This window comes from Periplaneta americana, chromosome 16 (assembly GCF_040183065.1).
Source record: "Periplaneta americana isolate PAMFEO1 chromosome 16, P.americana_PAMFEO1_priV1, whole genome shotgun sequence".
NCBI classification, from domain to species: Eukaryota; Metazoa; Arthropoda; class Insecta; order Blattodea; family Blattidae; genus Periplaneta; species Periplaneta americana.
The window spans coordinates 24,238,068-24,259,678 of record NC_091132.1 but is presented as its reverse complement, the minus strand read 5'-3'; the positions used below and the strand labels follow the sequence as shown (position 1 = coordinate 24,259,678).

Genomic DNA, 21,611 nt, shown 5'->3' with positions numbered 1-21,611 from the left:
TGAACTATTATGACTTCATCTGCTTTCTCACTGCATCGCATATTATTCACAAGCCTATAAACAGGACCATGCACATAAACTAGCTCAGAGATCTCAAAACAGCACTTGGAAAACAGACATCTGCAGGAGGCCATAGCTCTGTTCTGATCCTCCTCAATACACAACTTTCTCGGCGAACTCTACAGCACTTTGACATATTGGACAGCGCGAATTGCAACCTATGTTCTCAACCAACTGTGATGGATTCCGACCATCTCCCTGTTCCCATAGCCCTCACCAAGAAGTCAGTGTGCGAGAGATATCAGGAAGCACAACTCCTGCATTCACAGAACTTTTGACATCTGTTTTATTTTATGTCCTTTTCCGCCACAAATATTAAATGAGGAAAAAAGCATTAACATGAATGATTTTGGATTGATGATTCTAAAAACATTTTGTTCATTTTCAGGAGCAACGTTAGATGGCGCATATGAAGGAATCATGTTCTACATAACACCTTCATGGGAAAAGCTGACAGATCCAAACGTGTGGGGCGATGCTGCTTCACAAACATTTTATGCTCTGGGAATAGGATGTGGGTCCCTTGTCACCCTCTCCAGTTACAGCCGTTTTAATAACAACTGCCATCGGTAACTAGATTTTAATTTTGCTGCTTTTTTAACTGCAAGTGGTTTGTACAGACCCAGAAACAAAATTAGGGCCACCTGAATTATCCAAGTTTCAGTTATAACATATTGCACTTGCTCAGAGCTTGTGGTCCAAATTTTATTTCTGGGTTTGTATCATAGACAGACACATCAGGTGTGTACAATCAATGAAACTGAATAAGTGTTTAGCCCACCTTTGAGAATCAGTGCAAAGCAAGAACTCGACAGTACTTTTTGGGACTAGGACCACAAATATTCTATCTATTTTTAAAAAGTGGTGAGGCAACACAAAATGATAGTTAATGACTAGATTGTTAGATGCCTAGGTAAAGGGAAGAAAACCTATGTGTGGTTTGTCCCTCACAGCCTGACAGAAAATCAAATACATGTCTGTATTTAATACACCAGAGACAGCACTGAAACTGTTAGAAAGAAACACAGAATTTTTAAAATCAATTGTAATAGGCGATGATACATAGTGGTATCAGTTAGACCCTGAAACGAAGTACAGAATGGAAGCCATGAAACTCACTGAAAGCGAATTGCGTTTTCAGAAATAGAAAATCGAGATGATATTGATTTGGTTTTATGATAGCAACTTACATTTTTTCCTTAAAACTTTTCCGCACTTATTATGAATATTAGAAGCAAGAACACATTTTCTTACTTACTTACTTACTTACTTACTTACTTACTTACTTACTTACTTACTTACTTACTGGCTTTTAAGGAACCCGCAGGTTCATTGCCGCCCTCACATAAGCCCGCCATTGGTCCCGATCCTGAGCAAGATTAATCCATTCTCTATCATCATATCCCACCTCCCTCAAATCCATTTTAATATTATCTTCCCATCTAATGTCTCGGCCTCCCTAAAGGTATTTTTCCCTCCGGTCTCCCAACTAACACTCTATATGCATTTCTGGATTCGCCCATACGTGCTACATGCCCTGCCCATCTCAAACGTCTGGATTTAATGTTCCTAATTATGTCAGGTGAAGAATACGATGCGTGCAGTTCTGTGTTGTGTAACTTTCTCCATTCTCCTGTAACTTCATCCCTCTTAGCCCCAAATATTTTCCTGAGAACCTTATTCTCAAACACCCTTAACCTATGTTCCTCTCTCAATGTGAGAGTCCAAGTTTCACAACCATACAGAACAACCGGTAATATAACTGTTTTATAAATTCTAACTTTCAGATTTTTTGACAGCAGATTAGATGACAAAAGCTTCTCAACCGAATAATAACAGGCATTTCCCATATTTATTCTGCATGTAATTTCCTCCCGAGTGTCATTTATATTTGTTACTGTTGCTCCGAGATATTTGAATTTTTCCACCCCTTCGAAGGATAAATCTCCAATTTTTATATTTCCATTTCGTACAATATTCTGGTCACGAGACATAATCATATACTTTGTCTTTTCGGGATTTACTTCCAAACCGATCGCTTTACTTGCTTCAAGTAAAATTTCCGTGTTTTCCCTAATCGTTTGTGCATTTTCTCCTAACATATTCACGTCATCCGCATAGACAAGAAGCTGATGTAACCCGTTCAATTACAAACCCTGCCTGTTATCCTGAACTTTCCTAATGGCATATTCTAAAGCGAAGTTAAAAAGTAAAGGTGATAGTGCATCAGTTATCATGCAAGCGTTAAAGGAGTGTATCCAAGAATGAAGAATAAATATTACACCATGGTTATTGTAATGCATTAGATTAAATTTTGTCAGGACTTGAATTCAACGCACTGATCAAAGTTCGAAAAACCAGCCTGTTACTTCTGACCTGGATAGTTTATTTATTCATATTTCTCAAATGTTTTAGCCATTTTAATATAATTACTGTATTATAACATCATTGTTTGATTTTGTGTTGGCAGGGATGCATTCTTCGTTTCTATAACAAACACAGTAACTGCTATATTAGCTGGTTTCGTAGTGTTTTCAATCCTTGGTTTCTTAGCGAAACAGCTGAACGTGGAAGTCAAAGACGTTGTGGATACTGGACCCGGACTTGCTTTCATTACATACCCAGAGGCTGTGCTGCGCATGCCCCTACCTCAGCTCTGGGCAGTGCTTTTCTTCTTCATGTTATTTACTCTTGGGATTGGTAGCCAGGTAAGCCTGCATTGCCTTATAACAAAAATTGTTTCGTTTCATCTCTTGTGCATACTGAGATCAGAAGGCTATGCCTCATTTAGTAATCATGAACACATTAAAACAAGAGCGTAATATTATGTAATAATGAAGAATGAATAGACTTAGCAAGACAAGGGAGTTCATGTACAACTTCGAATGATAAATTGTAGTCACGTCGCTCTTATTTCTGCCAGCCAATCATGTTGCTGGTTGGCTACATTTAAACATCTGTGTCTTATAATTCGTTGCTGATGATGTAATGCACTTCCTAAAGCTCTATAAATACTGTATAATTGTCCGCCATTTTGGTTCTTTCATTGTCATTCACAGCAAGCAGACAAAAACTATCTCTACTGCATTGTTAAATATTATCATGTCGTAGCTCCTATGAGAGTCAATCAATCGCGCTGTAATTTTTAGGATTCATAGATAAATGTCTAAAGAAAGCATAGAAAAAAATTCTGAATCAAAATCTTTTTTGGAAAGTGAAAAAACAAAATTACTAACTTGGAAGTGATCCGTTCAAAATATACATTGACACCCTCAAAAGTTGATAAGCAACAAACTTTTTTATTTTTGAAAGCGAGAGAAATTTTTAGAAAAAAATAGAAATTGCTTTTAAAAGTGGCTGTTTGCAAGTTATGGCGAGTTATGAAAGGAGCGATTTTGCTTTGCAGAGAACTGAAGACTCAAGTTTTGTCTGTTAAAGGAGAAAGGACGGACGGATGCTTATTACAGAAATCCTCACGCTGCTTTCAGTGTTTACAAAATCGTGGGCTGAAAGACATTTTTGGTGAAAATGAGTTTATTTTTTCGAAATGGATTATACTTTTCGTGTACCTTTAACACACTGAATATCTTGTAATATTCATTATTTTTGCTCCTATTAATATTTTACCATAATTTTCACGTTATTTGAGAAAATCTTTCTTTCCTTAGACATTTATGTATGAATCCTAAAAATTATAGTGCGCTTGATTGACTATCATAGGAACTACGACCTGATAATGTTTAACAGTGTGAAAAATAACGTCGTCTGCTAACCACAACGGGCAACGAAAGAACTAAAATGGCGAACAATTATACCTACCTAGTCTATAGAGCCTACACAAAGCAAAGAGGAGGAGCCATGCCGGAAATAACAGCGATGTGACTGTAGTGTCATATTGAGAACAAGTACCAGTAGGTAGTTCAATAAAAATGGTCTGACCTACAAGTAACAACATAATAAAATAAAATAAATCTTTCCTAAGTATAATAAATAACAAATAAACTTACAACATAATCTGAGGATAAATATTTAAAGAGCTGCAGCTGTTTGAATTCTAAGAAAATAAATGCGATTGTAAGCAGAATTAAAGTGGTCGATTAAAAATACACAGAAATATTATTAAAAAATACTTTATTAAACATAAAATAGCCTAGAATAACTTTTCTCGGGTTCTCAGCCAAGTGAGTTGGATAGAAGCAACTATCCAACTTACCTGTCTGAGAACCCGAGAAGAGTATTCTACATCAAATGCCGGGAAAGCCTCAAGTCATACATAAAATAGCCTAATTGTATCTAAATTTGAAAACATATTGTCAAATATCCCTTTTTTCAACTTTAATACACTTGGCAACAGGAATGTGAATTTCATAGCTCGACACAGCTCTTCTTTATATAGTGAAGTTCACTTAAGATTATTTCCTAAAAAGCTAATATGGCCAACTTTTCAGTGTTGCCAACTGTTATCAAGTATCACCAAAACACGTAAAATTGCAATGCCATGTATTGAAACAATACTAATAGTAATAATATTTATTTATTTATGATTGATTGATTGGCCGAATATTAAAATGTATTTTGTCTGGCAACATGACATTTATTGGCTTCTCTTAACAGTTTACAATTCATGACATCTCTCTTAACAGTTTACATTTCATGACATCTCTCTTAACAGTTTACAATTCATGACATCTGTCTTAACAGTTTACAATTCATGACATCTCTCTTAACAGTTTACATTTCATGACATCTGATCTTAAAAAATTTATTTTGCTTGACTACATGAAATGATTAGTATGCACTGCAAAAACCAAATACAACTGTAAATGTAAGCTGTTTTTATTTATTTATCATTGCTGTATTATTTATTCATATTAGTATTATTAATAATCAATTATGTCAAAATTTCAAATAACATTTGCTAGTAAATTTGTTTCATGAACGTTGGCAGCTTCTTCAAAGACAAACATGCTGTCAACATAACAGTTACAGATGTAATATTTGTCAGCACCGAAATTCGAAACAAATTACATAAATCTGAGAACTTCATTAGAGGTTGTCTTGCTTAAAATTCTGAAAGCAATTTTATTTTTCTATAATTTTCACAACATGTGAATTCCAGAATAGAGCAGAGTCAACCTAAATACCAAACACAGTTAACGTGAGCACATTTTGTTGATCAGTTTGCAGGTGTTGAGGCAGTCAACACAGCAATCGTTGACCAGTGGCCTTGGCTACGCATGCATAAGCACTGGGTGGCGGCTGGCACCTGTACCTTTTGCTTCTTGATGGCCCTGCCCATGTGCTGCAGTGGCGGCGTGTACCTCTTCACACTCATGGACTGGAACACCGCGTCCTGGGCTATTCTTATCATTGGACTTGCAGAAGTGATTCTAGTTGCATGGGTTTATGGTAAGTACGATTAAGGTTGTCCTTTTTTTTCTGAATTAACAAAACCGGGACAAGCAATACATGTTGCTGGATTAAATTTGAGAGCTTTTCATTAACACTTTTGAACAGATCCACCAAGACTTCATGTAAGTTAAATGTTTTCATTTAAGAATTTCCTTCCGTTCCATATCTTCTTTGGAATTTAGAAAAATTTTCACAATTATTATAATCTCACCTAACAAGTGAGATTCAAAAGTTTGTCTTCATAGTACCAGTATGAACTATTTTAAGAACACTGTATACATTCAATGTTGCCAATGTAACGAATTTCAATGTTGTTGTTGTTGTTGTTGTTGTTGTTTTCTAATGCCAGGCGTTTGACAATAAAGTCATTTGATCTCTTGCACTCCAATATTTTTCAAAGATATTATCATGACCAGCCACTGAAGCACAGATTTTGAGGTGTTCCGAATCCATTTCTTGATTTGAGTTGCACAATGGACAGTTAGGGGACTGATATATTCCAATTCTATGCAGGTGTTTGGCCAAACAATCATGGCCTGTTGCCAATCTAAATGTAGCTACAGACGATTTTCGTGGTAAATCGGGAATTAACTGTGGATTTTGATGCAGAGAGTTCCATTTTTTCCCTTGGGATTGTGTTATCAAATTTTATTTGTTGAAGTCTAAGTATATAGATTTAATAAATCTTTTCACAGAGTAATACGTAGATTTAGTAACAGGTCTGTAAGTAGCAGTGCTGCTCTTCTTTGCTAAAGCATCCGCATTCTCGTTTCCCAGGATTCCACAATGGGATGGTATCCATTGGAATACAATTCTTTTATTGAGTGATATTAATTGAGAGAGCATTTTAGTTATTTCTGCTGTTTGAGATGAAGGTGTGTGTTTAGAGACTATTGATAGAATAGCTGCTTTGGAGTCTGACAATATAACTGCATTCCTAAATTTATTGATGTGGCATAGAAGATTCCTGAGACATTCACTTATTGCAATGATTTCTCCATCAAAACTTGTTGTTCCATACCCAAGAGATCTATAAAGTGAGAAGAGACAGCACGTAACACCTGCATCGGCACCTTGTTCTCTGGAGATCAAGGATCCGTCAGTGTATAAATGAAGCCAGTTTTATGGAGGGTATCTAATATTAATTGTCTCTAAAGACAATTGTTTTAGTATTTCATTGTTTACTTCTGATTTCAGTATTTCTTCTGTTAAATTTAGATCATATTCCATATTTAATGAATTTCAATGTAACCAGCAGTAATAGAGACTGATATTTATGATAAAATACCATTTGATATTCCCAGTTTTGTTTATTCAGTCTCTAATTTTTAAATACAGGATAAAAACGGGATACATGCGAAGAAAGGTACATTGCCATATTTTATGGGATGTATGGGAACCCTAGACTGTATAATATAAAGAATGTTTTTAATGTTTACATTATTGAGTTATTTTACAATTCATTTTGTTTTCAGATAAATGTAATTCAATATAGTAAAATGTTTCAAGTTCAATCTATAAGATTTATCTATTTTCCAAATGTTTATTTGCTATAACACTGTATATGGAATATTAGTGTTTTCGCCTTTTCGGCATCATCAGATAGTGACACTTTTTACACGCAATCAATAAATTCAAGATTTGATGAGTGAAGAACAGCCAAATGTATTGCTAAACAACTACTAACGATTAATAGTAACAGCATGACAACACACTGCGACACATAAGATTTTATCAAATTTTATCAATTATCTATTATTGATTTTATAACAAGTGTTATTTAAATATAAAATGGATTGATATTATATCACCATTCCACTCATAATTCCCCGGTAATTAATTACAAATTCAACAATTGAGTCTTTTTCCACCAATATTTTATTATTGCTGATATCCGTATTTCTGTTAATGACTTTATGCAGGATACAATATGTAACACTCTTGTTAATTTTAATTATTTCATATGTGTTTTGTAACATGAGTTATATGTACCAGAAATCATATCGACATTTTCCAAATTTATATTTCTTAGAAATCTTCTTCAAATAAACCTTCTTCATTAATAAGTCATAACTACATAAAACTCATGAAGGACTATTTTGTCATGCATATTACTGTGTATATTTCAATTTCTTCAAGGTTTAGATTTCGTGTTTCTTAACAATATCTGATAATGGCGAAAAGGCGAAAACGTTAATATTCCATACAGTATACAATGTTATAGCAAATAAACATTTGCAAAATAGATAAATCTTATAGATTGAACTTGAAACATTTTATTATATTATTGAGTTAACTGAACTGTTAGTAAGCTTTCTTTATAGTGAATATTTTGTTTGTTTCAGGTTGTCAGAATTTTCTTGACAATATAGCAGAAATGAGCATGCCTTTTTCAAAGTTTACAAGATGCTATTGGAGTGTTTCCTGGATGGTATTAGCTCCTGTCTCTCTTCTTGTAAGTTTGTTTCAGTATAAACAGCCATTACAATGAAATAATAAATTTAATAATTTCTTACCAGAATGTAAAGTTTGGAAGCGTGGTTGTTAGAAGACACAGTAGTACACCTTTCCCTCACATTAAGAAAGTAACATGATGCTAAAAACGAAGATACTTTTGTAACAATGTCAGTCTCAAAAAAATTACTGTTACAATAGCTGTGAATCTATGGTTTGCTCCACAGATTTCGGAACATTGACTGTATAAAACACCAGGTCGATTAATTAAGAATCTAACCTGATTATCCTGTGATTTAAATCTGATAACACTTTGTTGATCTTGTAGGTACCAAAAACAAAGAGAAATAAGTTCTTGTGAAACAAGAAAGAATTGTACAATGGTATAAATTAAAATAAATTGACACAAGAGTAAATAAAAGTTACTGTAGTTCAGTAGTAATATGTTGTTTGTTGTTGTTGTTGTTTTCTAATGCCAGGCGTTTGACAATAAAGTCATTTGACCTCTTGCACTCCAATATTTTTCAAAGATATTATCATGACCAGCCAATGAAGCACAGATTTTGAGGTGTTCCGAATCCATTTCTTGATTTGAGTTGCACAATGGGCAGTTAGGGGACTGATATATTCCAATTCTATGCAGGTGTTTAGCCAAACAATCATGGCCTGTTGCCAATCTAAATGCAGCTACGGACGATTTTCGTGGTAAATCGGGAATTAACTGTGGATTTTGATGCAGAGAGTTCCATTTTTTTCCTTGGGATTGTGTTATCAAATTTTGTTTGTTGAAGTCTGAGTATGTAGATTTAAATGGCAAGTTGTAGCCGATTTAAGTGAACATCATATTTTAACGTTTTGGTGGCTACTTCATTCACACACAACCCCCAGAATGTCTGGAGGACCACACCTGCTGTTGGTCGACGGGTCCATTGGACTAGCTGGGAGATCTTGTTGATCACCAGCTTTCCCTCCTTAAGCCACTGGAGGACGATTTTAGTGCCACAGCAGGTCAGCACTAGGAACAGAAAAGTAGAAAGACGAGGAAGGAAAGGGAAATGAACCTCTAGGCCTCGAATGCTCTAATGCCATTGGGGTCGAAGAAAGTAAGAGTTCAGTCTGAGGACTGGATAAGAAAGGGTAAAGAGGGAATTAGGTATTGGATAGAGGAAAATTATACCATATTCAGTCATTAACTCATCAAGCTGACCAGTGCTAATGGATGAGTAACCCCTCCCTTTAGTTCAGCTCGTAAAATTATGCTTACTAACAGCTGCACCACGGGAAGGTAGGGATGGGACATTGGGTATTTGTCCAGGTTGGTTCCATAAAGCCTTCAATGGGAAGGATTAATGGCTCTCCCCCTGTATCCGACAGATACCCTTTTGCAGCCTCAGTAGTAATATAAGCAATCCACTCTGCTTCATAACATTCAGGTTAAAATATGTTACATACTACAAAATCTTATTATGTAGCCTATTACTGCGTATTGTCTCGCTTATTGTGTTAAGAGATAAATAGTAAAGAAAGACATATATCTGGCAGTAGCGGTACTAGTTTCAAGTACTACATCTTTGACCAGATATAAAGCAATGTAGGTAGTTATTTCACACTGGGAATATAGTTTTCAAATGTAGTTTAGAAATATCTAACAGCAATTAGAAATTCGTGTTCTCTAAACAGAAATTTTTTAAAAGATAAAAAAAAAATAGATATATTTAGGTCATGAAACTGATAAAGAATGTGTCTAATTTTACATTATTTTTCTTCAGGGTGTGCTCATTTTCACACTGTACAGCTTCACTCCAGCTAATTTTGGGAGCTACATATTTCCTCCATGGGTGGACGCACTGGGTTGGCTCCTAGGTATCGCCTCTCTTGTACCATTACCAACGTTTGCTTTGTATCGTCTAGTCAGAGGCAAAGAGGTAAGCATCATAAACTTTGCACTTGTGAATAAGATTTGTGGTGTAGTGTGAGAAGCTTGTTTAGTCATGGTCCATACAAAGGGAGAATTTACAAGAAAATTTGAATTCACTATTTTACGAAAAAGATTAATAACATTTACCTTATTAACTCATTAAGTTCCAGTTTCTTAAGATAACCTGGAGAGTGAAAGCTGCTTCGTCTGATATTTTTGGCAAATATTTGGCAAATATTTTTCTCTTCACTAGGTATGGAGAGGAAGCATAGTCACATAAAATGCAGTCTCTCTCGCCCTCGTATTCCCCTTTTTCTCCTTGTATTTTCCTTGTTCTTCCTTGTTTCCATCGTCCCCCTGATCTTCTATACTATACTAGACCCTCTTAAGGGGAGCGGCATGGCCTGAGACTGCCTTCACATAGGTCGCTTGCGTGGGCCTTGTCTTCTTCTTCCTTTCGTTCTCTTGTCTTTCCTTTGCTGTCCTTGTTGTCACCTTGTTCTCTACGTGTTCTCCAGTATTCCCCTTGTTCTCCTTGTATTTCCCTTGTTCATGTATTCCCCTTGTTTTCTTTATCTTTCCCTTATTCTTATCTTCCCCACGTTCAGCTGCTTCGCTAAGAAACCAAGGATTGAAAACACTACGAAACGTATTTTCCTTGTTCGTATATTACCCCTGTTCTCCTTGTCTTCCCCTTCTCCTTGCATTTCCTTCTTGTTTTTCCTTTGTTCTCCCTGTCGTCCCCTTGTTCTCCTTATATTCCCTTTTTTCTCCTTGTTTTCCTTATATTTCCCTTGTTATTAGTGTATTCTCCTTTTCATCCTTGTTTTTCCTTTATTCTCCTTGTCTTTCCCTTGTTCTCCTTGTTTTCGCTTCTTCTCCTTTTCTTCCAGTTGTTTTTCTTGCATCCCCCTCGTTCTCTTTGTCTTCCCCTCTTTGTATTTTCCTTGTTCGTATATTCCCCTTGTTATCCTTGTCTTCCCGTTCTCCTTGCATTTCCTTTGTTCTTGTTTTTTCTTTGTTCTCCCTGTCGTCCCCTTGTTCTCCTTATATTCCCTTTTTCCTCCTTGTTTTCCTTATATTTCCTTGTTATTAGTGTATTCTCCTTTTCATCCTTGTCTTTCCTTTATTCTCCTTGTCTTTCCCTTGTTCTCCTTGTTTTCGCTTCTTCTCCTTTTCTTCCAGTTGTTTTTCTTGCATCCCCCTTGTTCTCTTTGTCTTCCCCTCTTTGTATTTTCCATGTTCGTATATTCCCCTTGTTATCCTTGTCTTCCCGTTCTCCTTGCATTTCCTTTGTTCTTCTTGTTTTTTCTTTGTTCTTCCTGTCTTTCCCCTTGTTCTCCGTGTATTCCCTTTTTCCTCCTTGTTTTCCTTATATTTCCCTTGTTATTAGTGTATTCTCTTTTTCATCCTTGTCTTTCCTTTATTCTCCTTGTCTTTCCCTTGTTCTCCTTGTTTTCTCTTCTTCTCCTTATCTTCCCTTTGCTCTCCTTGTCGACAGGTGATCACACTGACACTTCGCTCTACGTAAAGATTTGCAGCATTGTAAAGCTATGCACCTGTTCTCGGTTCACATCACTAACCACTACACCTTCACTCATGTTGAATCTTTCGTACACTACTTTAACACTTGAATATAAATAACTGATTAAATGGCGATCTTACAGAGCTCTGAGGATGGTGTGAAGAAACATCGAAACAGCTATAAGCCGCACATGCTTACACAATTAACACAAGTAAGATCGCCATTTAATCAATTATTTACCTTTACTCACTTTCAGCTTCACCTCCACGTTTAACTTACTTTCACTTCCAGTTTTACTTCTTCATCCACTATCTACCTCCAACTCCATTTCCACCACCATCACTATTACAATCTCTTCCTCCTATTTTTCTTCCACCAGTACTTCCTACTCTTTTTCATTCAGGTAGAAGTTTGTGCTTCTTATTTATCTACTTAATGCTAGTAAATTACAAACGAATACAAGTTAATATAAACTAGCCCACTCCTGAATGAGCTTCTATTTGTGTTTTTCATTCACTGTGTATTGCTTTAAATTATTTCTTTTAGTAATAAATTTTCTGTTTTTTATTTTACAGGTTGGACTGGAATTATTGCAGCCAACCAAGCAATGGGGTCCTGCTTCCACAGGCACTATATCTCCAACCATAGGAGGCAACGAAGATATTGAGAAACCCTATAATGCATTTGAGAGCGTCCAAAGAAGTGCTGCGGACAGAGATGATACGCTTGCTATTACAGCTCAGAAGACCGGACCAATGCCAGCTGACAGCAACGACAATAAACAAGCTGATAACAGTGCTTACGTAAACAGAGGCTTTCAATTTGACATCAGTATTATGCATGATTGAATTTGAGCAGTGTGACCAAAAATTAGGCTGACCATATTTCCTTGAGACAAAAATGGAACAGGATTTATATAATATTCTGTATTCGAGAAAAAGTGATAAAAAGTTTTCTTACATTAACATATTGCAACTTACCACTATTCTTCAGTGACAGAACCCATACAAAAATTTACGTAAACGTAGAGGTGGACTTTATTCCACCACGATGGTACATGAATATTTCTCCAATGAAGTAATGTTAGCCACTGGCATAGCTCAGTCAGCTGAGGCTCTTGCCTGCTGATCCAGAGTTTCGGTCAGGTGTGGGTTCGATTCCCGCTTGGGCTGATTACCTGGTTGGGTTTTCCCCAACCATAAGGCGAATGTCAGGTAATCTATGGCAAATCCTCGGCCTCATCTCGCCAAATACCATCTCACTATTACCAATCCCATTGACGCTAAATAACCGAGTAGTTGATACAGCGTTGCTAAGTAACCAACTAAAAAAAAAAAAAGAAGTAGGCCTAATCTTACATAGCAAATTTCGGTCTTTCAACATCTTATCATAAAACTTCTCACATTCCATGACACGATATTGTCTTGCAATTAACATAGCTCTCATTGTCTTAACACTTAAATTTCTCCTTTGACCACATACTGTTCATAACAGAAAATATTTTCTCAACAGATGTACTTCCTGGAAGACAAGGATAAATTCTACAATACGGTATTACAAAAGTCTTCAAAGACTAGGCATTTTCCGTTAATTTCAGAACCAATCTATACCATACCCATCTATCAGATACAAGAAGGTTTTCTTAATTCCATATATCCAATTGCCTCACAATTATAGAGAGCAACAGAAAAATGAATACTGTATTACAATGTTCGCAGACAACTTTCGTTCCATCACTAAGCTTGTTGTATTTAATTAATTTGAATTATTTCTGGAGATCGTCATTAAACTGCACTTTGACATTTCAAGGACATATTTAAAGCTTTAAAAAATAGAACTTAATCACTTAGGATATTAAAAATATGAAATTTAAGCCATTGGCACAGGATAACAAAACTACTGGTTAGCACACAGGCAAAATTAAAACCTCTGAACGACTGAGGTAAAAGTATGTTGATTACTTACTTATTTATGACTTTTAAGGAACCCAGAGGTTCATTGCTGCCCTCACATAAGCCCGCCATTGGTCCAGTCCTGAGTAAGATTAATCCAGTCTCTACAATCATATCCCACCTCCCTTAAATCCATTTTAATATTATCCTCTCTCGGCCTTACCAAAGGTCTTCTTCCCTCCAGCCTCCCAACTGACACTCTATATGCATTCAGGATTCGCCCATACGTACTACATGCCCTGCCCACCTCAAATGTCTGGATTTAATGTTCCTAATTATGTCAGGTGAAGAATACAATGCATGCAGTTCTGCTTTGTGTAACTTCCTCCATTCTCCTGTAACTTCATCCCTCTTAGCTCCAAATACAACAAACACTCTTAACCTCTGTTCCTCTCTCAAAGTGAGAGTCCAAGTTTCACAACCATACAGAACAACCAGTAATATAACTGTTTTATAAATTCTAACCTTCAGCTTTTTTGAGAACAGACTGGATGACAAAAGCTTCTCAACCGAATAATAACAGGCATTTCCCATATTTATTTTGCGTTTAATTTCCTCCCGAGTGTCATTTATATTATTTTTTAAAATGGGACAAAATTAAGATTTTTAATAAAATGACAACGGCCGGGAAATGTGAAAAGAACAGTACTGTCCTGTTCAAAATGGTACATATGGTCAGTCTACCAAAAATACGTACTTACCTCCAGTGCCTAAAACGTGTTAGGTGATGTTTACTACCTAAGAAACACAGAAGAAGACTGAGCACATGATGATGTTAATTTAAGAGACTGTTAATAGAGTTATAATGAAGAAACATTGATGTAAATATTGATAGATATTGTACCTATATATTATATTGTTTTATTAAAATAAATATAATGAAAAGAGACTACGCTTTCAAATCAATACGACTGCCCTCTCTCCATTTCTGCCTTTTCAGTATACCAGTACAAAACATGAAAGAGGAAATATTTCATGAAATCACTCAAAATTCAATTTATTGGCTATAGATTTCCTGACAATTTGAAACAATTTGAACAATATGGTTTATAAAACTAAATACAAATATTTACATACGGAATATTTAATAAAATTTTACAGGAGAAAGAGTTCGTCCAAAGGGCTGGACTCGTGAAGAGTACTCAAAACGCTCATTGCCTTTCCGCCTTGAATTGCAATACTTAAACGTTGAAGCAAATAAGTAGTGCAACGACGATCACCAGTAATGGAGATCAAAATTTGGCTGATTTGAGATACCAAAACTTCAGCGTCATGACTCCAAGGACCGAAGGTCTCCACAGCAAAGGGGACAAAGATATAATTGTCCAAAAGATGAGCATATTTATTGACTTTATTTTTCACGGCTAATTCAGCAGCAGATGCTGGGCGTCTGGAGGTATTCGGCAAGTGAGATGGAGCTAGAGTGTCAACGCAAGTGCAGTCCCAAATTAAAGATTTTCCTCTAGACCAGTGGTTGTCAGCACTCGCTGAAATGTGCAATGGGTACGCGGTGCTGTCCCATGTGCACTGTCGTGCAACAGGGAGAGATAGAGAGCATACCCGCTAGCAGCTACGAGAGCACTATAGTGCACTGCGTTTTCCGCGGGTAAGAGAAACTAGCCCCCGCGTGCTCTGTGCTGACGACCCCTGCTATAGACCATTGAATTAAGGTGAGGCCATCGGGTCGTCTACCATCCGAGCGACTAACACTGGTGGTTCCAAAAGAGACGGGATGCCACAAGAAGTCAGAGATCTTTTAATGATATTATTGAGTGATGTATATCTGGGAATGCGACCCTTGCTCCTCGCACAGCTGAGTGCATGATGGCCGTAAATATCAGCAATTCCTCCGCAAATACATTGGTGTGGCTGGCAGAGTTTACAACCAAGATGTAAAGCCATTGCGATTTTAAAGGATGTACTATCAGAGTGCCGATGTGAGGAGAAGGTAATGCGTGTAACCAAGCTCCAGACTCACTCTCTTGAAGAGCTAGGAGATGTGCAATGTCTTGTTCGGATTTGAAAGAAGAAAGGAGTTTATCTAAAATTTGTTGGGTGAAGGTAACATCCCACTGCTTTTGAAATTCAGGATGGGCAGGAGGATGAGTGGTTTGTGAGGAAGTATACCAACTAGTCAGAGCATCACGCACAAGACAGATTTCAGTTGCATCACTGCATAAAGGAAAGAGTGATTTGATGCAATGGAAACCCTGAAGGCAGAAGAAAGAAAAGCAGGTATACAAACGTCAGAAAGTTTCCGAATGCCCACACCACCAAATTTAATTGGGAGAGAGGCTTGAGTCCAACTAGTATCGATAAAACATATATATTTAGGATCATTTCCAAACTGGATTGAAAAAGAGCATCAGCTTTATGTAGGAAAGATGGAAGAAGCTGTAAAGGAGTAGTACGCATAAAGTAAGTCATCTTAGGGATTAGAAAACAATTTTTAAGAAGATAAGAAATATGAGGATGCACTAGTTTTAAACGATCAATGAAATATTGCAAAGAAATTAGTTTTTGTTCAGCGATGTGATCGGCAGCTTCCAAAAAGATGAGAGATCCAAGAATTGTTAAAGTGGATTTTGACATTAGTAAAATACCTGGAGCAAGTTTTTGAAAAGAAGAGAAAACAAACTGATTAAACTTAGAACAAAAATAAATTTCACATTCATCAGAATTAAGTTCTGACCCTATAGTTGAACCGAATTGAATGATTTTACTAAGATCTTGCAAAACATCTGAAGGGGTCCCACTTAAGCAACCATCATCTAAGTAAAAAAGGATCATTCCTTTGTCGATTTAGTAGAATGCGTTTGAATCTAAAGAAAGCAGAAAACAGCACAACGTGATCTGTTGTGACGAGAATCCAACCCCCTGCATACAAGTAAGGCATCGTGTCACAAACACTTTCAAGTCTGAATATTTCTGACGAAGTAAATATTATTCAACACCTTTAAAACAGCACAAATGTTAAGGATATTGCTGGAGAGAGTGAGGTAATATTTATTTATTTTAATTTTTTCTTTATTTATGTAATCCTTTATTTATTGAATTATTTCTTTGTTTATTCCTTCATTCATTAATTCGTTCACTCATTCCTTATTTCTTTCCTTCGTAACTTTAGTCACTCAATCCTTCCTTCCTTTCTTTACTTATATATATATATATATATATATATATATATATATATACATAATTTATTCATACATTCATTAATTTATTATTGTATGTTCTTTATATATATAATATTATATTATATTTTTTTACTGTTTATAATATTCCTTGTTCTCCTCAGTAGCATTCAATCTTTTTGCTAGTATACCTCCAAAATGGTTTGTACCCCCAAACTGCTTTGAATTATATAAGAATTAAGACCACAGTCTATATATATATATATATATATACAGTCACGAAGCTCAATACGTAGTCAATATGCAACCATTGATAGTTGCTGACCACTAGGATCGCTAATATCGCCTTATTACGAACAATGCGAAATAGTACCGGCACAGTCTATTGTTCCTAGCACCCGCACAACTCAAAATTCGTGACTGTATATACTAAACTGTGCTACAGACTATGATTGATGTAGCATTAAAAATAAATGTACAGTATTATTATTATTATTATTATTATTATTATTATTATTATCATCATCATCATTGTTGTTGTTACGAATACCCCGCGCGCTTTTTTTCTCGAAATAAAGTAAAAATACGGTTGCGCAACTTATTCGAAATGAAGTTGGCAACATTGCCCGATTTTCCTCCCGCGCAATTTTTCAGGTAGTAACGCGGCAATTTCAATTCTTAACATTCTTGAATGGGGCGTGGATTAGCAGTACACGTATCAGAATCAAGTTCAAGTGTGATAAGTCTGTAGTTTGTGCGTCTTATATTTTCAATGGATCTGTGATGCATGAACTCTCATATTGCTCCCTCTTGTTGAAAAGATATTCAAAAAGAGTAGCATCTCCAATCAGCTGGACGGAATAGAGGACGATTTCCTGGGTGATGACGAAACAGCGCAGAATGAAGCTAAGTTCGTAGTAATGGCAGGTATTTATTATAACAAACCACGTAGTATCATACAAAATAAAGGTAGTTAATTTACTGACGCATGCAATTAATACTGTAGGATGTCAGGTACACAGCAAACTAAGCAAGACAACTGACATGCATGCAGTGCGTGCGAATAGAATGAGTTTGAAATATGTTCTGTTCCAGGATAAAATGTATTGTTAACTGAACTGTATTTATGTTTAATTACTTATTCTTAATTTATCGTAAATACATTTGTTTTAAGTTTTTATTTTTGTATTTTATAGCTATTCATATATTTTCATTATTTTCAATAGGTATTGCTTTTCTATTAAAAATCGGCCTTTAAAAGTGATATAGATGTTGGATTATATTAATGATATATAATTAGATTATAAGCATATTAGGATTCCCTTATTTTTAAATTCACTATGCTGTCATGCATACAGGCAACAGTATAAGGAAAATAACTTATCTTCTTTTTATTGTGTACAGACCTTTGTAACGCTAATTGTGGTAAGAGTCTAAAATTTGTAAAATGACTAGAGCTGCTGTTGCGCGAACACAACGATATATATATATATATCAGTGTTGGACAAAATTTATTCGATTAACGAATAATACTGTAATTACGAATAAAGAAAACGATTCGTTAATCACGAATAATCTTAATACCGGCAGTGCTTTTTATTCGGGAGATTTATTCGTTGCTGGCGAATAAGATCAACTAAAATTATTCGTAATCACGAATAAGAAGATAAATTATAACGAATGAAATGAACGTGTCAGCAATGATCTATTTATTTATATATAATATAATGCACATATGAAATTGAGGCTTACAAAATAAGATTTGATCTAATATGAAAGCCATAATAAGAGATTATATGATTTACAAATCTTGAATCACTGCGTTTCCTTTCATTTGTGATTTATAAAATGGACTTCAGAACTAGTCTCACTTCAAACATCATCTATAGCTCTACAGCCCAGTATTTATTTCAAACATACCATCAGATAATTGATGTAATTTTGGGAGATTTGTCATTATTGCGTCAGACCCTGATAGAACCAGGTTCCGTTTTGCGGACGACTAGCCTTATAAGTCCCAAGAGCCTGGAGCCCCAAGTCCTATATCGGAAACCCGCAGTACTCCCGAGACTTCACCCCAGCCTATTTTTATTATTGCAGATGATAGATGAAGTGAGGGGAAGGTAAAAGTGTTGATGGAATGGAGGGAAATGGGAATACCACCAGCAGAAATGGATAGGGAAAATCAGAATGCGGCATAACCCCTGTCTAGTATAACAGTCACGAAGAAAACTTCTTTCTCATTTAAGGGAACAAACAGGTGAAATTACTAAATCTTACAGTTTTCACTTTTTTTCCTCAAAGACCAAGGACACCAGAATAAAATTATGTGACACGTTTCCTTATTAAGATGCAATAAAGGGCAGGAATTTTTTTCAACGTGATTTTCTTTAATTTTCGATGTGTGGAACCATTTATATATAAATTAATTAATATATAAATGGTTCCACACGTCGAAAATTAAAGAAAATAACGTTGAAAAAAATTCCTGCCTTTTATTTCATCTTAATAAGGAAACGTGTCACATAATTTTATTCTGGTGTCCTTGGTCTTTGATAAAAAAAAATGAAAACTGTAAAATTTAGTAATTTCACCTGTTCGTTCCCTTAAGAGGCCATCTTCATCACAACAATATCACTGCATTTATTGTCGATGTCACTTCACCATTATCTTCACAATATAATAATACAACTGTTGTGTGGAGGTGGCGCCAACATTTTTTATGTTGGAGGCATTTCGGTGGAAAGGGCTTAATCTAGCATTGCCAACTCAATTCTTGAAAATTCTCTGTAAAACAACGCAGAATAAATACAATAAATAATGTTAAAATGTTCAATCTTATGACTTATCAATTTAATATTAATATTTGATAACACATGTTAAATATAAATAATGTATAAAAGTCTTCGCCTTTTACGGAATCATCAGATACCGTATATTTAAACACAATTTGAAAACGTATATAAATTTAAAATTGTGACAATTTAAAATACACATGTAACTGAAACCATTGTAACATGAGTTTTATGTAAGTTATTTCAATACTAAATAGAATATAATTACAACCTAAAAATTTTTCCAACAAGTAAAATACATAAAATTCGTGAGTCATTATTACATATTATTACTTATTATTAGAACACCAATTTGATGGTTTACTGTAAGAGAAAACAAAAATTCCACTACCGGTATGTAATTTAGAAGCAAATTGTATCTGATGATGCCATAAAAGGCAAAAACACTTAACTTATACATTATTTATATTTAACAAATGTTAATATTAAATTGGTAAGTCATAAGATTGAACATTTTAACATTATTTATTGTATTTAATAACTGACTTATCTGAAAATCATAACATGAATTGTAAAAAAAGATCAAGATAAAATATGATGATTTAACAAATTAAAACATAATACTTATTTATGTAACTTGTGTGTAAAGTGCAAATTTGTTGCACAAATGGAAAGATTATATGGCAGTCTACGGATTGTGCTGAAATTACAAGACTGCAAAAAAAAGTCCATGCCACACACAAGTTGCGTACATAATTGTATTTATTGCCACAACAAAGACGACATATTTTGTAGAAGAACTGATTTTACTTCCATAATAAAAACATATTCTACAATGATCAAAGAGAACAAAATCTCTAGTAGGCTATAGTAAGTCATGGATCGATTTTTAATATTACTATTAATGATATTCTGTTTCTCTGGTGACAAGTGATATAATAGAGAACAGGCCATGAAGAATACAATAAAGTAACTTCATTTCACTGTGATCAGAAAAGGCTTACTCTTCGTATGCACAAATGTTCAGAAAACCCGTGCATTTTCTTATGGCAGTAAATAAATATACTTTATGCACAGGACTAAGAAAAGCTGTGGAGTAACAGCTAAGAAAAAGCTATGAATTAAATATATTGCTAAAAAAAATTAGCGGAACAAGATTTGAAATTCATTTTTTATTGAACAATGAAAACATAGAAGGTTGTCCTTAGTACAGCATGAACTTCAGACACTATATTTTATAACAAATTACTTTCCATGACCATTTACAACCTAGTTGTGGTCAACAATGGTCATCTTACTCGATACTGCACAAAACAAAGTGGAAAAATGTTTCCTTATTCTAACAATCATGAGTCCTCACGATCTCTAATCGTCCATCACAGGAAGTCAGGGAGAACCACAGTCTAGCATATACAGTCACGAAGCTCAATACGTAGGGAATATGCATTCATAGATAGTTGCTAACCACTAAGATCGCTACTATCGTCTCATCACATACAATGTGAAACAGTACCGACACAGTCTATTGTTCCTAGTAGCCTCACAACTCAAGCTTCGTGACTGTATATACTAGACTGTGGGGAGAACCTTGATTCGTCTGTGAACAGTACTTGCCTCCAATGTCGAAGTTGCCAATTACATGTTCCAGAGCAAATCTTAACTTTCCTCGCTTGTAATGAACCTCCAAACGAGAGGCACATAAAAGTCTCCAAGTTCTCAAATTAAGTTCCCACAATCTATTCCTGACCGTCTGGTCACTTCCCGCTATTCCATGTACTAACCTGAGGTCGTTTTGCAGGTCACAAGCAGTGGATGTACGCCAATGCAGAGCAGAAATAGCTAAAAATCTGTCTTGATTTCCAGTTGTCTTTCGTTTACGTCCTTGCCCATGTCTCCTTTCGTACTGCCCTAACTCCCTATAACGTTTGACAGCTCTATATACAACTCACACAGAGTAACGGAGGTAATTGGCAATCTGACAATAAGTCCATCCCTGATGAATGAGGGTGACAGCTCGTGTGATTTCAACTTCCCTGACATCAACCATTTTCTAGTTTCTTTGCAATAATATCTGAATCAGATCACAACAATGACCAGTGGCGTAGCATGAAATTTTGAGCAGGGGATGCCAACTCAAGTTGTCTTTCATGAAATATGGGAAAACGTATTACAAAAATAGTCTTAAAATAAATAGTAGTCAATTTCAAGTCAGCAGTCGAAGATTGGTTGGAACATCGTTAAGTAACACCAATAAAGCATGGCCTCAAATACGTAGTAAAATATGATTTCATAGATTACACATATCTCTTAACAAATAGGCACGTATACGTATAACATTAGCTCACTCCCTGTCATACTTAG

The 21,611-nt window shown here is 35.4% G+C and overlaps 1 protein-coding gene across 2 annotated transcripts in view; it reads left to right on the top strand.

Moving 5' to 3' along the window:
- Window positions 1-12,356, top strand: part of LOC138690960 (sodium-dependent proline transporter-like) — a 68,757-nt gene extending 56,401 nt beyond the window's left edge. For both annotated transcript variants that reach the window (XM_069812554.1, XM_069812553.1), the window contains exons 6-11: window positions 449-629; window positions 2,531-2,768; window positions 5,241-5,469; window positions 7,818-7,927; window positions 9,696-9,851; window positions 11,945-12,356. In XM_069812554.1, coding sequence (XP_069668655.1) covers window positions 449-629; window positions 2,531-2,768; window positions 5,241-5,469; window positions 7,818-7,927; window positions 9,696-9,851; window positions 11,945-12,217 — 1,187 coding nt within the window. In that variant the 3' untranslated portion in view covers window positions 12,218-12,356. The remainder of the gene's footprint in view (window positions 1-448; window positions 630-2,530; window positions 2,769-5,240; window positions 5,470-7,817; window positions 7,928-9,695; window positions 9,852-11,944) is intronic.
- The last annotated feature ends 9,255 nt before the right edge of the window (window positions 12,357-21,611 follow it).